Genomic DNA, 18,278 nt, shown 5'->3' with positions numbered 1-18,278 from the left:
ATAATAAAAATTTAAATTATAAATCATAATTAGAAAATAGAAAAGGGAAAGTAAGGTAGTGCAAGTCAGGTCCGGATATTTGGAAGGTACGGCCCAGATCCAGGTCAGGATCTGTTCAGCAGTCTTATCACAGTTGGAAAGAAGCTCTTTCCCAAATCTGGCCGTACGAATCTTCAAGCTCCTGAACCTTCTCCCGGAGGGAAGAGGGACAAAAAGTGTGTTGGCTGGGTGGGTCGTGTCCTTGATTATCCTGGCAGCACTGCTCCCACTGCGTGAGGTGTAAAGTGAGTCCAAGGATGGAAGATTGGTTTGTGTGATGTGCTGGGCTATGTTTACGATCTTCTGCAGCTTCTTCCGGTCTTGGACATGACAACTTCCATACCAGGTTGTGATGTACCCTAGAAGAATGCTTTCTACAGTGCATCTATAAAAATTTTATGCTGGACATTGAACATACCCAGAATAAAGTATGGCAAAGGAACTCAGTCTTCAATTGCCAGTTAATTCAACACCAACAAAGTGAGGAACTTTAAACAGAAAATGCTAGAAATGCTCAGCAGCCCAAACAGTATCTGTACAAAGAGTAACTGTTAACGTTTTGATTCCAGGACCCTTTGTCAGCTGATACCTGACTTACTAATTGTACTTTTTTCAGATTTCCAGCATTTTTGTCTAGAGGAGGAATAATTACTGTTCATGATTCTGTCTCTGCTGCTGTTGCATTCTAAGTAGAGAAATAGTTCTGTAGTATCTCAAGGTCGGTACAGTATTTCAAGAAAAGTATTATGTTATGCTCCTCATCCCCTTTTACATCAAAACTAATTGATCTTCAGCGTATTGGTGATTTGTTAATGTGGGGTTAGCTTTGCCAGTGTTTCTCTCATTTCTCACTCCACTGTTCTTTTGCTTGGGCTGATTGGACAATCTGTTGGCCATGTCCTTTTTTTGCATCAAGATTCTCAACAAACACATGGTCTTTGCTGAACAATGTTGGCTCCCAATTCCCTATTCCTCATGTTGGATGTTGTTGTACCTTTGCCTTTTCCTTTCTGTTTACCCTCTTTCAGCACAGCCATGTCCACAATGGCCTTCCTTCGCTCCTTTTCCCTCTGGCTCTTCAGGCTCTTGAACAAGTGTGGATAACTTCTCTCACCTTCACACACAACACACTGGAGGAACTCAGCAGGTCGGGCAGCATCCATGGAAACAGACAGTTAACGTTTCGGGTTGAGACCCTTCGTCAGGGGTGAAGAGGGAGGGGGCAGGGACCCTATAAAGAAGGTGGGGGGGAGGGTGAGAAGGAGAAGGCTGGTGAAAAACCAGTAAGGGGAAAGATCTAGAGATCAGGGAAGGGACAGGCAGGAAAGGTGAAGAAGGAATGTAAGGGGAAAGCAGGGAGGACAGGAATTCAACGGGAATTCACTCACCTTCATTTGCCCTAACACTGAACTGTTCCCACAAACTCTGGACTCATTTTCAATGACTCTTCATCTCATGTTCTCGATATATATTGATTGCTTGCTTGCTTGCTCATTTATTTATTTATCTATTTATTTATTTATTTATTTATTTATTTATTTTCTTTCTTTCTTTCTTTCTTTCTTTCTTTCTTTCTTTCTTTCTTTCTTTCTTTCTTTCCTTCCTTCCTTCCTTCCTTCCTTCCTTCCTTCCTTCCTTCCTTCCTTCCTTCCTTCCTTCCTTCCTTCCTTCCTTCCTTCCTTCCTTCCTTCCTTCCTTCCTTCCTCCCTCCCTCCCTCCCTCCCTCCCTCCCTCCCTCCCTCCCTCACACTGGTTGTCCGCCCTGTTGCTGCAGTCTTTTATTGATCCTATTATGGTTATTGGACTTACTAAGTATGCACGCTAGAAAATGAACCTCAAGGTTGTAAATGGTGACATGTGTACTTAGATACTAAATTTACTTTGAACTATGTATGCATTCAGTTCTAGCTTATTAATGTTGATGGATATGCCTGCTAGATCGCTTTCTCTCTTCCTGTCTCTTAAGATTCACAATTTTTCAAACAAATGCATTAGGTCCACTGCCAGGTTTGTCTGATAATGGTGCTATGGCGCATAATTGGAATATTGAAGAGGTTATGTACATTGTTGTTTTAGTGAAACTGAAGCTGAGAGTTTCTGAGTTGATCCATCTTTCCTTGTGTGCTGGGTAAGAGTCAAGTCACAGTCTCAGCGAAATGTGATGCCTCCTTGACAAGAGTTTGCCAGGAAAGAGGAAGAAAAGAGGCACGACCATGTGAATGCATTCAATTTTCCAGATTGCTATAAATTTTCACAAACACAAGAGATTCTACATATGCTGAAAGTCTGGAACAATACATACAAAATGATGGAGGAATGCAACAGGTCGGGCAGCATCTATGGAGCCCTGATGAAGGGACCCAGCCTGAAACACTCCTCTCCATTGATGCTGCCTGACCTGCTGAGATCCTCCAGTATTTTGTGTGTGTTGCTCCATAAATTTACATAATATTGTTTTTATTAAAGTCTAGTGAACCATATCTTCCCTTGTCCGTAAAATGTGATTCAATATCTGGCATCTGTATATCCTTCTGGAGCATCTGTCTCCACTTGAAGTTTGGAGTAAACACAATTAGCTCTTAGTGGTGACACTCGGTCACAGTACAGCACATCCTACCATAAGATATTAACATAGAAATATAGAAATCTACAGCACATTACAGGCCCTTCCACCCACAATGTTGTGCCGACCATGTAACCTACTCTCGAAACTGCCTAGAATTTCCCTACTGCACGCTCTCTATAATGATAAGGAGTTTATTATATTTATGACCAGAAGCATAAAGCAGTTATTAATGTATTGGCTCACTATGCACAATCAGTTTCAACACTGGATTATTTAGTGTGCTAGGTATTGGGAAGGTGCCACACATGAGGCTGCTTAACAAGCTATGAGCCTGTGGTATTACGGGAAAGATTCTAGCATGGATAAAGCAGTGGCTGATTGGCAGAAGGCAAAGAGTGGGAATACAGGGAGCCTTTTCTGGTTGGCTGCCACTGACTGGTGGTATTCCACAGGGGTCTGTGTTGGGACCGATTTTTTTTACGTTGTATGTCAATGATTTGATTGATAGAATTGATGGCTTTGTTGCAAATTTTGCAGACAATATGAAGATAGGTGGAGGTGTAGGTGGTTTTGAGGAAGTATAGAAGCTATAGAAGGAACACGCATAAAATGCTGGAGGAACTCAGCAGGCCAGGCAGCATCTATGGAAAAGAGTAAACAGTTGATGTTTTGGGCCCAGACCTTTCATCAGGCTACAGAAGGACTTAGACAGATTAGGAGAATTGGCAAAGAAATGGCAGATGGAATACAGTGTTGAGAAGTGTAAGGATATGCACTTTGGAAGAAGAGGGATTCCCTAGGTCAATTTGCAGGTTGAGTCTGTGGTGAGGAAGTCAAATGCAATGTTAGCATTCATTTCAAGAAGGCTAGATCATAAAAGCAAGGATGTAATGTTGAGACTTTATAAAGCACTGGTGAGGCCTCACTTGGAGTATTGTGAGCAATTTTCAACCCTTTTAGAAAGGACATGCTGAAACTAGAGACGGTTCAAAGGAGAGTCACAAAAATGAATCCAGGTTTGAATGGCTTGTCATATGAAGAGCGTTTGGTGGCTCTGGACCTGTATTCGCTGGAATTCAGAAGAAATTCATTGAAATCTATTGAATAGTGATAAGCCTTGATAGAGTGAATGTGAAGAGGATGTGTCCTATGGTGGGAGAGTTTAAGACGTAGAGGGCACAGCCTCAGAGTAGAGGACTATCCTTTTAGAATAAAGATGAGGTGATTTCTTTTGCAAGAAAGTGATGAATCTATAGAATTCTTTGCCACAGGCAGCTGTGGAAATCAAGTCCTTATGTATATTTGATAGAGTTTTGATTGGTCAGGGCTTGAAGGGATATGGGGAGAAGGCAGGAGATTGGGGCTGCGAGGAACATTAGATCAGCCAGATGAAATGGCAGAGCAGTTTCAATGGGCCAAATGGCCTAACTTTGTTCCAATATCTTATGGCCGTATGGCATTAATTTAGCTTAATATTTTCAGTGTGATTTGAGGTTCAAACATTATCAGCTGAAACAACTATTCAGGTATGTGTATGTTGGACTAGTTACTCTGCTTTTTTTCAAAGCAAGAATTTTAACATAAAAATGTATTTATATAGAAAAAATATAACCAGCACAAGGTGATTTAATTGCCTATGTATGAGAGCACAGTCATTCCTTGGAATTAGTCAGATCTAAATGTCAGACTGCAGTTATTTTTATTGAGGAACTAAACAGACTTGAAATGACTGAGAATGTCAGTGATGCATACCAAATGAGAAATGTTCAGTGTAATCCATAATGCCACTAATTTATTACGAGCAATCTCAGCTTTGTTCAAGTTCTGAATATTTAAGGGCTAAAAATACAATGTATTTCTTCCTGATTCAAATGCTATAGCTGATGTCTGTCTTAAAAAAAACAATCTTGAAGTAACTATCTCCTATGTATTTCATTTCTAATCCTTCTCCTAATGTCCTGTAATCCTGAGGTTAATTATTCATCCTGGATTTATTATAACAGATTATCTACTCAGTGCCTAACCCAGTGAGTTTTCTGTATGTGAGGATACTGCTTGATGGACTTAATATTGGAGGGACTGATGCTGATACATAACTCAAAAGTGGAAAGGACTTATTCTAATTTATGAATATATAATTCATATTGGTGTAAGATAATGAGCCAGATTTTCCACTGCCACAAGATATACAGCCCCTGGACTAAGCTGTTTCCTCCAGCTGTTTCCCCAGCACAGTTTCCCTCGGTGGCTGGATTCCAGGATATTACCACACCCTGCTTTAGCCTCGCGTACGTGAGAGACTACATTCCCAGGATGATTTTGACAGTCAGTAAAATTAGTCCACTGATGATGCCATAGCCTCTGCCCTCCACTCCATCCTTCCCACATGGAAAATGATGTCTCATACACTAGGACATTGTTTATCGACTTTAGCTTGGCGTTTAGTATGATCAGCCCTGAGAAGTCGGTGAGTAAACTGTCCTCGTTGGGTCTTAACACCTTTCTACGTAATTGGATCTTGGACTTCTTGACAGAAAGATCAGTCAGTTCACATTGGTGACAGCATCTCTAGCTCCATCATACTGAGTACTAGTGCCCCTCGGGGCTGTGTACTCAGCCTGCTTGTTCATGATGATGGAACAACGTACGGAGAGGAGGTAAGAGTGGCTTATAGAATGGTGCGAGCACAACAATTTGATTCTCATTATGGACAAGCCTAAAGAGATGATTGTGGAGTTTAGGAAGATGCAGGCTGATCACTCCTTGCTGTACATAAAAGTCTCGACCATGGAAAATGTTAGGAGTACCAAGTTTCTGAGAGTGCTCACAATGGACGATCTCTCCTGGTCTCTCAACACCACCTCTTTAGTCAAAAAAGCATGGCAGTGTTTCCACTTCTCAAGGAGATTGAGGTGAGCGAGGCTTCCCCACTCCTCCAACCCTTCCATTCTAACCAATTTTTACAGAACACAATTGAGAATGTCCTGATCAGCTACATCACTGTCTGGTACATGAAAGACAAAGGATCATGAGGTCCACCTATCTGAGATACTTACCTGGAACATTACGTGCACAGGCCAACCCCCCCCCCCCCACCCCCCTTAGCATTGTCAGTAATTGCTTCCATCCGTCCTACAATCTCCTTGACTCTACCATCAGGGAGGAGGTGCTGCAGCATTAGGACTGTTAAGATGGGAAACAGCTTGATCCCCCAGGCTATGAATTTGCTGAACTCCCTGCCATCACCCAGGCCTCACCACCTATGAAGTGCCAGTAGCGTTATACTGTTTACTTTTGAACTTGTGTTGTTAAATACACATTATTATTTGTGGTAATATTACTTGATATGTTGTGTATGAGTTATTCATGCTGTGTTGTGCACCTTGATATGGAGGAATATTGTTTTGCGGTTATATGTGTATTCAGTCGAAATGATGATAAACTTGAACTAGATCTAAAGCCAAGCTCCTCAGGCTCACAAAGTGTCAATCTGGCCTGATATTGAATATTGTGAATGACTTTGCCATTCAGAAGGACTAAAGAGCTAATCTAAAGCAAAATTTGCACTTATTTAAATGCTAAAATACAACTCCCAAATATACAAAACAATACATTTGTAGAGTCCAGATGCAGGGCCTTGACCTGAACATCAACAATCCATGTTGCTCCAGGTTCCAACATCTACAGTCTCCAGTTTCACGTACTACATTTAAACTGATAGATTTAAATGGAAAACATTATTTGCTTATCTGCTATGGGCAGGCTCTACTTTCTTTTGACTCCAGTGGGGCCCATTGTAGTTTGTACTTTGGCTAGGTTTAACCTCGTGTATTCTCAGTGGGTGGTTTTCCCAGCCAATGAGTTGTCACAAAACAACAACTTTCTTGACATATGTCAGTGATAATAAACCTGACTCTGAATCTGAGGAATCTGGAACAGCAGTACAATGCAGGTGCAGCCAACTGCACAGCGTGGCTTGTAACAAATTGCCACTATTGACTTACAGAGTCCTGCTTCAGACTTTGGGATTTTGCAGAGAAAATTGTTTAATTCCCAAAAGAAACACTGCAGTACTGTTGGAAAATATATCAGGTCACATTCTTACTTTAGAGGCATTGTTAAAACATCTTACAGTATTTTCACATGATTATCAAATGTTATATTATAATAATTCTCAACTGCAGTGGTGTGTTTACTTCAGATTTGGAAAGGCTTTTCTTCTATTGTGTGATCATTAAAATCAACCACACAGTGTTAAAATTGCCTCATTTGTGTTTAAGGTGAAATGATAATGTAACTTTGGTTGACCTTGCATCTATCTAATATAGCATTAAAAATAAGTCATAAGAGGATTGCCTCTTTATTCAGAACTGTTGTACTCCACTGCCAAGTTTTGTTTTGTATCCATCCCACATTGGACTTGTGCTTAAAAAATGCTTATGAGATGCAATAAAAAACTTAACAAAGTTGACTAGCTTCGACATCCCTAATCAGTCAGATTCAGTTGGCTGGATTGTTATACTGGAATGGATGACCACAGGTTAAGTGGACCTTGTAATGCTATATAAATATTTTCTTGCTCAGGCGGGGCTACTTACAATGGATGCCCTATTTTAATTATTGTCATTGAATTGTCTTTAAAGTTATTAGTTTTTTATTAATACAGTCCAATCCGATTAAAAACAGTGGCACAGGTAACCCTACTGTATTATACTCCAGCAAATCATATTTGATCCTGACTTCCGGTATTGCCTGAACAAATTTTGTCTATTCTCGTCCCTGTGTCCCATATGTTTTTTCTGGGTGCTTTGGTACCTCTCACATTGGAAAGATGTGGTGGTTGGTACAGCAGGTTAATTGGCGACCAAAATTTATTCCTAGTGAATAGGGTGGGAGAATGAGGAATCTGTGTGAGAATAGGTTACAGGAAAAGGAGGAAATTGGATTAATGAGATTGTTCTGAGGGCTGGCATAAATTTGCTAGGTTGAATGGACTCCTTTGTTGCAACAGAATATGAAAAATACCTGCAAAATGAATAACAAAAAGAGGAAATGCTGCAGCATCTATAATAGAGGCAACAATCCTCAATCCCTATATTGCCTAATCTGATGGATATTTTCAGAATTTTTCTCATTTTGTATTAGATTTCCAATAACTATAGTTGTTTTTTGTGTTTTCAAAGTTAACAAAATGTGTTCATTTTTGTTGTGTGTAAATTTAGTGAATGCATTTAGAAGTTTGAATGGAAATGCAAGAACTAATTCATGGATCACTTTTCTGCAAACATATCTGATCAAACTGACTACTGTTCCTGTTTTAATTCCAGGATCTGTCATATACACAGAAAATGTGATTTGAACAATCACTTCTTTAAATGTATGCAATTGCTTTGTTGCCTTACTGGATGCAATGTTATATTCAAATAAATATTAACAACCCTAATTGAGGTTGAGACGAATAATAAATCGGCATTAATGGAATGGCAGAGCAGTCTTGATGGGCTGAATGGCCTAATTCTGCTTCTATGTGTTATGGTCTTGTGGTCTAATTTTATATTATAAATTAATTTAAGTATGTTAATTTATCGTAAAGATGCATTGCTTACTTGTTACTTTTTTTAAGCTGCGTCTGACTAAGAGAACATCTGCTGACCAGCATATAAGAGTGGACAGGGTTCCTTTTCTTCCAAGTTAAAGATAAAGAAAATAACAAACATGTGGCAATTCCAACAAAGCTGCAGGTGCTGCAGCCTTCCTCCAGCACCATATAAGTCAGATTGTGATGATTGTGGTGGTAGTTTCAAACAAAACCACTGATATTCAGCCATTCTTACAGAAAGCAAACACTTACACGTCCAAGAGCTTGGGACATCCTGCCAGATTGGAATTCATCTTTGAGCCCCATTCCTGGATACCCCATGAAATCCAACAGTGGGGCAATATCTTGCCACATGTTCCAAACATTATGCTAGGGATTTGGAACTAAGATGCTTTCCCTGGTCAGACCTGGATCAGGATCTAATACTATACTGGGAATTCTTCAATTTTAATGGGAATTATAGGTACGTAGACTAAATGGCAAAGCATTAAGTAGGATTTTAATTATTTTGTTCAGTCTAATTATTTTAGTTATTGGTAAGTAAAGATGGTGATTTAGATGCATATCATATTTTTTTTACTGAGTTAAGTATTGTATGTAATTAGTTTTGCTACAACAAATGTATGGGACATTGGAAAAAAGTTGAATTTCCCCATGGGGATGAATAAAGTATCTATCTATCTATCTATCTATCTATCTAATGCATTTTTGTTTAAATAAAATAATTTTCAAAAAAGTTTCAGAAAGTTCCTAGAGAGGCAAAATGGTCCCTAATTAAAAACTGTATTCCCACTTACCTAAAATCTTGCATTGTGTTTTAGATCACATTTCTATTCCTTGGAATGAAAAAGAATTCTGCAGTTTTAATTTGTTTTAGTTCATTTGTTTGCTTAATTAATGCTCTTAAATGGAAAGTTCAGAATTTTACAATAATATCTCAGTGATATGCAATTTCTTGAGGGATTCTGGCATTGGTGTGATAATTAACATATGTCACCTCTGAACCATTTCCACATTTAAATTGCAGTCTTCTATTTGTAAGGTAATAGGTTTCATCCAGAGCTTAGAACACAATCCAATCAAGCGTTAACTTTTATATATTGCAATTAAAATAGAATTTGAGCATCTGAAATATAGTGAAGTGCAGTGCATATAAATTATTCTCTGAGCTTTTCAAAATGCTAATTATGAATTTTGTGTCTTTTCACATTTGTGGATTTATACTTCACTTAAACTTAAAATGTGATAGGAGCCTGCTGTGTATGCAGTCATTCACGTTGAAATTATGTCTATCTGACATTTGCAATTTATTCTAGAAACGTTGGTTATTTCTACCTAATATAATCAATTTTTTTTACTAAAAACATCAATTACTAGAATTCTTATTGAAATTACATTCTTTTAGCAATAGCTGATGCATAAACTGTTAAATGTTTTGAGTAACGCAAATATTAAATAAATACACACAAGCCAGGGGACACTGACATTGTGGATTGAAATTCATTTCAGAATAACACCATTGGACTATTCTTGTATTTATCAGTGAAAATGAAGCAATTCACACTGGTTCAGTTGCACTAGTGATGTCTAGTTTAAGACATGATGTTGGTAAAGATTTGAGAGTGCTTAACCCTACATTCTGATGATGATATACCAAGATCTTGGCTTCTTCTCTTTTCCTCACACTGATCATCAAAGATATGCCACAAACATAAGATGCCCTTGAGAAGCTCTCTGTAATTTCATTAGCTGATGTTCTGGTTAGACAGCATGCAGAGAGCTCTTCTGAATCTCTGATTGTTAGCATCTGTTTGCTGCTCATGGTAGAAACCCATGTAATCATCAGATTTATGTAATACACTTTTTCTAGGAACGGCTTTGGCCGCAACTAGCAGATTGCTGCCCCATATTAGTACCTGGTAGATAGGAAGCAGATCCATTAAAATGAAGCAATCTAGAACAGAGAACAGCACAGCACAGGAACCATAGGAGCAGAATTAGGCCATTAAGTCCATCATGGCTGATTTATTGTCCTTCTCAACCCCATATACCTGCCTTTTCCCTGATTCTTTGACACCCTTTCTAATATAGAACCTATCAACGCCACTTTAAATATACCCAATGACTTGGCCTCCACAGCCATCTTGACAATGAATTCTTCAGATCCTTGCTAAGGAAATTCCACCACATCTCTTTTCTAAAGGGATACCCTTGTATTCTGGTTCTAGACTCCTCCAACAATAGGAAACATCCTCTGCACATCAAAATAGCTAGGCCTTTCAATATATGATAGGTTTCAGTGAGATCCCCCCATACTTCTAAACTCCACTGGTACAATCCCAGAGAATCAAATGCTCCTCATATGTTAACCCTTTCGTTCCTAAGATCATTCTTGTGAACCTCTTCTGGACCGTTTCCCATGTTAGCACGTTCTTCCTTAGATAAGTGGCCCAACTCTGCTCACCATATTCCGAGTGCAAATGTTCTTTCATGTGCTTCAAAGCATAAATTTAGGCAAAGGAATTCAGAGATTAGGATCCCTCTGTGCAAGGATTGTTCTTCTGAGGAAAATAGATGTACAAATTCAATTGAAGGAACTTGAACATAAAGACTTTAAAAGTTCAATTTTATTTTAGGATTTATAACTAGGGGCATAATGAGTGAGCAAATAGTATTGTTAAATCTTTAGAAGGCAATTGTTAGCTTGCAGTTGAAATAGCATGAGCAGTTTTAGATAAAAAGCCAAACAGCATATACAAGAAAGTGATAACAAGATTTGAAAGATTATCATTATAAAAAGAGACTTTATGTACTGAAACTACTTCCATTGGCACAGAGTATGCTTAGAGACTGAATTATTTCAAATTTTGTGTTATGTTGGGTTGAATAGGAAAAGATAATTTCCATTGATTGGAAAGTGAGTGGCAAAGGACCAACAGTTTAATTTTGTCCTTATAAAGAAGGCTTGAAATTCTTTATACAGTGTGTTGTTTAAAATGGAAAGCATGCCCATAGGAAGCAATTAAGACTGTGAGATTATTTCACCTTTTTAATGGAGAAGAAGATAAATATTAGAAGCAGACATTGATACATAGCCACAGGCAAAGCCTGCTTGAAGATCTGTTGTGGATGTGCTGATTCAAATGCCTTCTTTATGTGCCATACACTTATGTAATTCTAAAATAAGGTCTAGCATAGCTAAGTATGCTGTTGACAGCAACATGCTTTCTTGTATATATACAATAATATGTATACAAATAACAAGTATTAAAAATCATCATAAAGCTGGACCAGTGACATTATTTTCTACAAGAATTTTAAGTGCCATTTTGTCAGATTCCTCAATTTACAGCTGACTTCTTAATTGCTTAAGTAGAAATGTGATCAGCTGGCTGCGTCCTGTGAGATTTAAACTCACGCCTTTTGAGGCCCAACTAACAACACAGAAAATCTAGCTTTAAAGAATAAACAAGGCTGCCCATCACAGTAGTATCTAAAACCACACTAAATTCTGCATCTTATTTAAAGTAGGATTAGCACACATTGATTTAGTTACACAATCCATTTGAGTTTACTGTTTACCTGTATAAAAACAAACACGTCTCCAAGTTGGCACAGGGATACTAGTATCTTTGTAATGTCTCCAATTGGTTGCTAAAATTTGACATGGTGATTTTACAGTCCTTAGGCAGGAGCAGTCAGAAAGATAGCAATTTAACCTATTTTGGTTTGTTAGCTGAGGTTTAACTGTCGGCAGAAATGACAAGGGAACTAAAATGCTAATCTTCCAACCGGGCTTTTAAAGTGCTTTTAAGAATCACAGAGCTCTTTCGACACAGCTGAAGGTAATTTGTCTTAGTAAATCTGTGGCAATCCTGTAGAGGCATCCAATGGGTCCTATCCTCACACTATTCCCACAGATTTTGAAACCAATTGAATCATAGAGCCAGATAGTATGGGACAGATCAATTAGCCCACCATGTCTGTTTTGCCCCATCTTGCAGTACTTTGCCCCTAGTCTGTAGTGCCTAGGTCATATAAATGCTTGTCTAGACATTTCTTAAATGCTGGCAGCAACTTTACTTTCTCTTTGGCAGTGTGTTCCAAGTGCTCAGCATTCTCAGGGTGAAAAGTTTCCCTTAGTTAATCGAAGTTCCTTTCAAATTAATGTATGGCTCTACCTCTACCACCCTTCCTGCTGACTGGCACCATTTCTTTAAAAAGTTTTTTGCATGAGTCCCCATTATTCTCAGATACTCCAAACTAAACTTGAAAGCTGAAATCTCTCAACCTTGGAACCATTCTTGTACATCACTTATCCTCGCTCTTAAGTTATGATGATCAGAATTGGGAACAATAATCTAATTATGGTACTTCCTCTGTTGACTGGATGTGATCCTGTATCATTAGCTCTGCATGCACACACGTAAAAAGTCCATTCTAAATTGTGGAAAATGTAAACGTGATATGGCATCTCTCTGTTCAAATTATAAATTTTTGAATAATAGTATTTTATTCTAGAAACATTGATCGTGTTAAAACAAAAAATGTACAATTGGATAAGATTGTTTTTAAAATGTTATTTAATGCAGAAAAATTGTTCATCGGCCATTAACATTCACTTATTTTTCATCTATAAATGATCATCTTGGAGCTCCATCTGTATCATTTCTTAAGTGGAGCTTAGATATTTTTAGCATTTTGAGCCATGAATCCATAATATTCTTTGTTTTAGAAAGCAGGACCTTTCTTTATTCACACATTTCACTATTTCAACAGTTAACCCATATGCATTCAGCTCTTTCTGAGTGGACTCCCTTGCTGTTAATCTAGGACTTGTATAATTTTGCAAATGCTTGTTTACTTTCCAGTTAACACGGTAAAAAATATCATGGACTGTGGCAACTATTATTGTGGAAAAAACAAAAGTACTTATCATGGCTATTGGTCTGTGCTGTAGAGGTGTACAAACAACAGATATCATTGGCTGCACAAGTTTAATACTGGCCTTGTAGAATACCTTGTTGAGAAAAGGATGGCATTGTAATTACAGCATTTCCATTTTCATGTTCTTCTAAGGATGCAAAGTTTGTCGAGGAACGCCGTAAACAACTCCAGGAGTATCTGAGAAACATAATGAACAAAATTATACAGACACTCCCAGAGTTTACAGCCAGTCCTAAGAAGGATACCCTTATAAGTCTACTTCCATTTTGTGTGTAAGTATTGAGCTGCTTTTTTAAGAGAATACATTTATGTCTTTTACACAGAGTACATTTTTGGGGTATTTTGAATACATACTGTATGTAGGCTTATTTTCAATTGTTCTGCTTTGTTTCAAATAATTCACATCTTTCATTCATAGAAAGTAATATCCTGTTATTGCATTTGAGAATTATTCCCACAGCCTACCTCAGTGCCTGTTTCAGAGAGCTTTTTGAAGAGTACTACACATAATTCTAGTCTGATTCATCATAAAACTTCAGTTCTGAATGCAATTACTTTTTTGATTTGCACAATTTTTTCTCTCTCCCTGTACATTGCATGCTTGACAGTCTATTTTTTAATGGGTCCTTTTGAGGTTTCTTTGTGTTCTGTTGTGGCTGCCTATAAAGAGACAACCCTCAAGGTTGTATAATGTATACATAACTGAATTTTCAACTTCGAAATAGCTGATTTTTCCTGTAATTCTCGCCTGCAGTAGGTCATGACATCCTCTGATTTATTATATTTTATTACCCACAATTCATTTAAAGTTTTTACCATTAGTGTCTACTCCTTCTGTGGTTCCACTTTACAGGATATATTGTGCGATTTTATTCTGAAGTAATAATAGTCATTTGGATAGCTGGCAACTTGAACTCATATGTCTTAAATCAGTATTAATAATGTATGACAAATGGCATTTATTGTGATATTAAAAAACTGAATGCTGATTAAAGCATGAGGCAGAGAACTGTATTCTGAAAAATTCATCATCATTTTTAGTACATAATGATCTTTGGAGAATATGGCATTTACCATTTAAGTACTGCCCATTGGCTCATTCTGACAAGTTATGTGCTTTGCTTTTTTGTTGTGCTTCCAAGTTTTATTTCTGCCATAAAATCCAATATGTTTGTTGCGCCATTGTAAACATTTAAATTTTACACTGATAAGCCAGTGGCAATACAGCTTATACATTTCATGAAGGCTTGCTTGATGCTCTGTTTTTACAATATAAATTAATTTAAAAACTAATTTCTAAAGTAAATAAATAATTAATCATACTCCTATTATTTTCTGGTCAAACACCGTAACAATATTTATCAAACATTTGTAAAGGAATTCTTTAAATTCGGTTCCTTCAAAACATCTTTTTTTATGCAAAATAGTAATGCTGAGACAATTTAGTGTTCAAAGTTCAAAATAAATTTATTATCAAAGTACATATATGGATTTTCATGAGTCAATGAGGCTTTCCACAAAATCTCTTTATGTAACAGAGCATATTTCAAGTATGCTGACAGTGCAGTTGGCCCATGTTGACCTGCTAGACCACACTGATGTTGGTTGATTTTAACCTGCCACTGGATTTGAAGAATTTTACAGAGGTGGTGTTATCAGTAACTGTGAGGTGTTTTGAAGTGCCTGCTGTTGAGAGCCCACATTTCTGTAGCATACAGGAAGGCAGCATCATTGTTGTGGGGGTCCTTAATGATAGATACTGCTTTCCTGCAACAGCACTCCTTCTAAATGTGCTCAGTGGTAGTGAGAGCTTTACCCATGATGGACTGGGCAGTATTCATTACTTTTTCCAGTTTTTTTCCATTCAAGTGCATTGGTGTTCCATATAGATGCTTTTACAACTTAAGGATGTCCCAACAAAGTTATACTTTTTATTACAGTATAATTGGTTGCCGTACTGTTCTGAAATGTGCTTGCAACATTGGTATTTATACAGACACCTTTACAACTTCGGGATATCCCAGCAATGCTGCACTTAACTTACAGTGCAATTGTTAGTTGTTTTCTTGAGAAATGTGATTATAACAGCAAAGGACACAACCCAAAACATCAGCTGTTTATTCACCACCGTAAATGCTGCTGGGCTTGCCAAGTTGGAGAAGATCCAGTTTGCTTCTCAGGCAGGAGTTGATACGCTTCATGACCAACCGCTCAAGGCACCTCATCACTGTCGATGTAAGTGCTACATAACTCAGGACTGGGGATTGAGTTTTATGGAGTTTGTTTCAGGATAAATATTGGACAGAATATAGATGTAACACTTACCCAAAAAGGCTGGTATATGTCTAGGGGAAAAGGAGATCCAGCCACACACCAATCCCGCCTCCCGTACACGCAGGTGCTGTGAGAATCGAGTTTATGCCTCACACCCGCCCACAGTATCAAACCCACAACAAATACCGTTATGAAATACACTTTAAAGAGTTTACTAAAATTAAAAGAGTATTAGGCAATACTATATATATATATATATATATATATATATATACAAGGAAAAAAGCAAAAGGCTCCAACATAGCAAAGTTCAGTCAGGGTAGTGCACTCGTTGGAGCTCAACCATCGAACGATTCGACCCCTCGTCGCTTGCTTCCGACTTCAACGTCTTCCACCTCGGACTCCCCGGTGGTCTTCTGAGCGCACGTCCACCTTCCTCGGCGTCTCCCTCCCGACTCTCTTCACACTCCAAGCCCGCGCAACCCCTCCCCCAAGTTCCCAGCCTCACAAAACACAATAACATTCCCCATTGATTAACAAATGAATACAATTACCATATTAGCCATTCTAAAGTGAAACAACGGTGAGAGAAACATTTATCAGACCAAGAAGCATTCCTACTCGTAACAAACCAAAGAAGCCATTTTGAGTAACGTACACAGGACATTGTACATTCTCTCCCCACCAGCAAATGTCATCCCCTCATGGCATTACTAGAGTTCCCCAAAGCTTCTTGCAACACACAAAACCCAACCCAGGTGCAGAAAGCAGTGACATAACTACCCAGAGCAGTAGAAATCACACTCTGTTCACCTGGTACCACATATGTCAACCGCTCCGGGGGGCGCCTAATCCTCTGAGATCTCCATACCCCTTCTGCCCCACTGGGCTCCCTCTTCACCTGCGAACCCACGGTCTCGGACACCCCAGGTCTACCTGACAGACCCTCACCCCCTTCCTCACGGGGTTCCTCCCTCACCTGAGATCTCTCCGGCTCATGCTCGGGCTCCACCCTCTCTCCCACCAATGTTGGCTGCCTCTCCATCTGACCCTCAAGACCTTCCCTCCTCTCACCCAATTCAGTATGGGAAGGGCCAGGAGCCTCCTCTCCTGGTACTGGAGCACCAGCGAATGGGAACAGGGGCCACTCATCTGAGTCGTCCTCTTCTGAATCGGTAGCCATTTCCGGGCGAGGGACCCGTCCCCGCTCTTCAGCAGCGGGCTCTTCCCTTTCTCCGTGCCCTCGCAGAGTCCTTGTACTAGGCGTAACCTCCCACTCTGGCTCCTTATCCACCTGCACCACTTGACCCAGCGGCAGCAGGTGATTCCGATGGAGTACCTTGATAGGCCCTTTCCCATCCTCAGGTTTCACCCGGTAAACTGGCAGGTTCGGCATCTGGCTCTCTATTACATAGGGGCTGGCCGCCCATTGATCTGCCAACTTGTGCTTACCAGGGAGTCCCAAATTCCGTAAAAGGACCCGGTCGCCCGACAATAATTAAACAAACTTCACCTTTCGATCATACCGCATCTTATTCCTCTGATTTTGTTCGGTAGCTGCCGCCTCGGCTAATTCGTACGCCCGCTGTAACTCCCTCTTCATGTCGGACCCATACTTTAGATGGGACTTCCTGGGTAATTCACCCACTTCAACCCCAAAACACAAGTCAATGGGCAACCTCGCTTCCCGCCCGAACATCAGATAATAGGGCGAATATCCTGTAGCATCATTGCGAGTACAATTGTAACAGTGAACCAATTGTCCAATATGACGACTCCACCTGCTTTTCTGCCCAATCTCCAGCGTCCCGAGCATATCCAACAGGGTCCTGTTGAACCTCTCTGACTGCAGATCTCCTTGTGGGTGATAAGGGGTAGTCCTGGATTTCTCAACCCCAAGCATAGTCAGTAATTCATGGATAAGGCGGCTCTCAAAGTCCCGCCCCTGATCGCTATGGATTCACCTGGGAAGGCCGTAATGAACAAAATATTTCTCCCATAACACCTTCGCCACTGTCGTCGCCTTCTGATCCTTAGTAGGAAATGCCTGAGCATAGCAAGTGTAATGATCGGTGATGACTAAGACATTTGCGGTGTTGCTGGTGTCAGGCTCAGTCGACAGAAAATCCATACATACCAGGTCCAGAGGTCCCGCACTCTGCATGTGCGACAGTGGAGCTGCCAACGCGGGCAGGGTCTTCCTCCGGATGCAACGACTGCAGCCCCTACAGTATTCTTCGACTTCCCCCCTCATCTGGGGCCAGTAGAACCGGTCTTTGAGTAATCCATAGGTCTTTTCCACCCCCAAGTGTCCAGAATCATCATGTAGGGCCTGGAGTACAGCCTGCCGATACTCTTCCGGCAGGACCAGTTGCCAACAGTGGGGTTGGTCCGGAGGCGCCGTTACCCGGTACAAGATTGGGTTCTTTAACTTCAACCGAGACCACTCCTTCAACAACAGAGGCACGAATGGGTGTTTCGCCTTCTCAGCCAATGCCCCATCCCCCCTCTCGACCGCTCTCCACACTGTGCCAATGCCCGGGTCATTTTGTTGAGCAGCTGCCACTTCCCCCGGACTCAGTTCTGGCAACTGTTTAGTCCGCAGTGCGGTCAGGTCACAGTAAGCTAGGGGTATGGCGTCGTCAAAAACCCCCAAATGGTCCACGGCTCGTTCCAGCCTCCCTCTTCCCTCGGCCTTCACGGTGATAGCAAACTGACACATCGCCTTCACTCCAGGGGCAGGGACACTCTCCCACTCCTCGTCCTTCTCCTGTTCCCCCGGCTCCCGACGAGACAAAGCATACACATCGACATTCTTGCTTCCGGGGCGGTACCTCAGGCTGAAATCATATA

At 40.0% G+C, this 18,278-nt stretch overlaps 1 protein-coding gene across 2 annotated transcripts in view; it reads left to right on the top strand.

The window, feature by feature from the left end:
- Window positions 1-18,278, top strand: part of snx29 (sorting nexin 29) — a 542,857-nt gene that overhangs the window by 460,633 nt on the left and 63,946 nt on the right. Inside the window, exon 20 of one of the 2 annotated variants that reach the window (XM_073060488.1) lies at window positions 13,284-13,423. The exons of the other annotated variant lie outside the window; for it this stretch is intronic. Coding sequence (XP_072916589.1) covers window positions 13,284-13,423 — 140 coding nt within the window. The remainder of the gene's footprint in view (window positions 1-13,283; window positions 13,424-18,278) is intronic. 2 annotated transcript variants of the gene reach the window in all.

This window comes from Hemitrygon akajei, chromosome 11, assembly GCF_048418815.1.
Source record: "Hemitrygon akajei chromosome 11, sHemAka1.3, whole genome shotgun sequence".
Classification (NCBI taxonomy): Eukaryota; Metazoa; Chordata; class Chondrichthyes; order Myliobatiformes; family Dasyatidae; genus Hemitrygon; species Hemitrygon akajei.
This window is presented reverse-complemented; position numbering and strand designations above follow the sequence as displayed.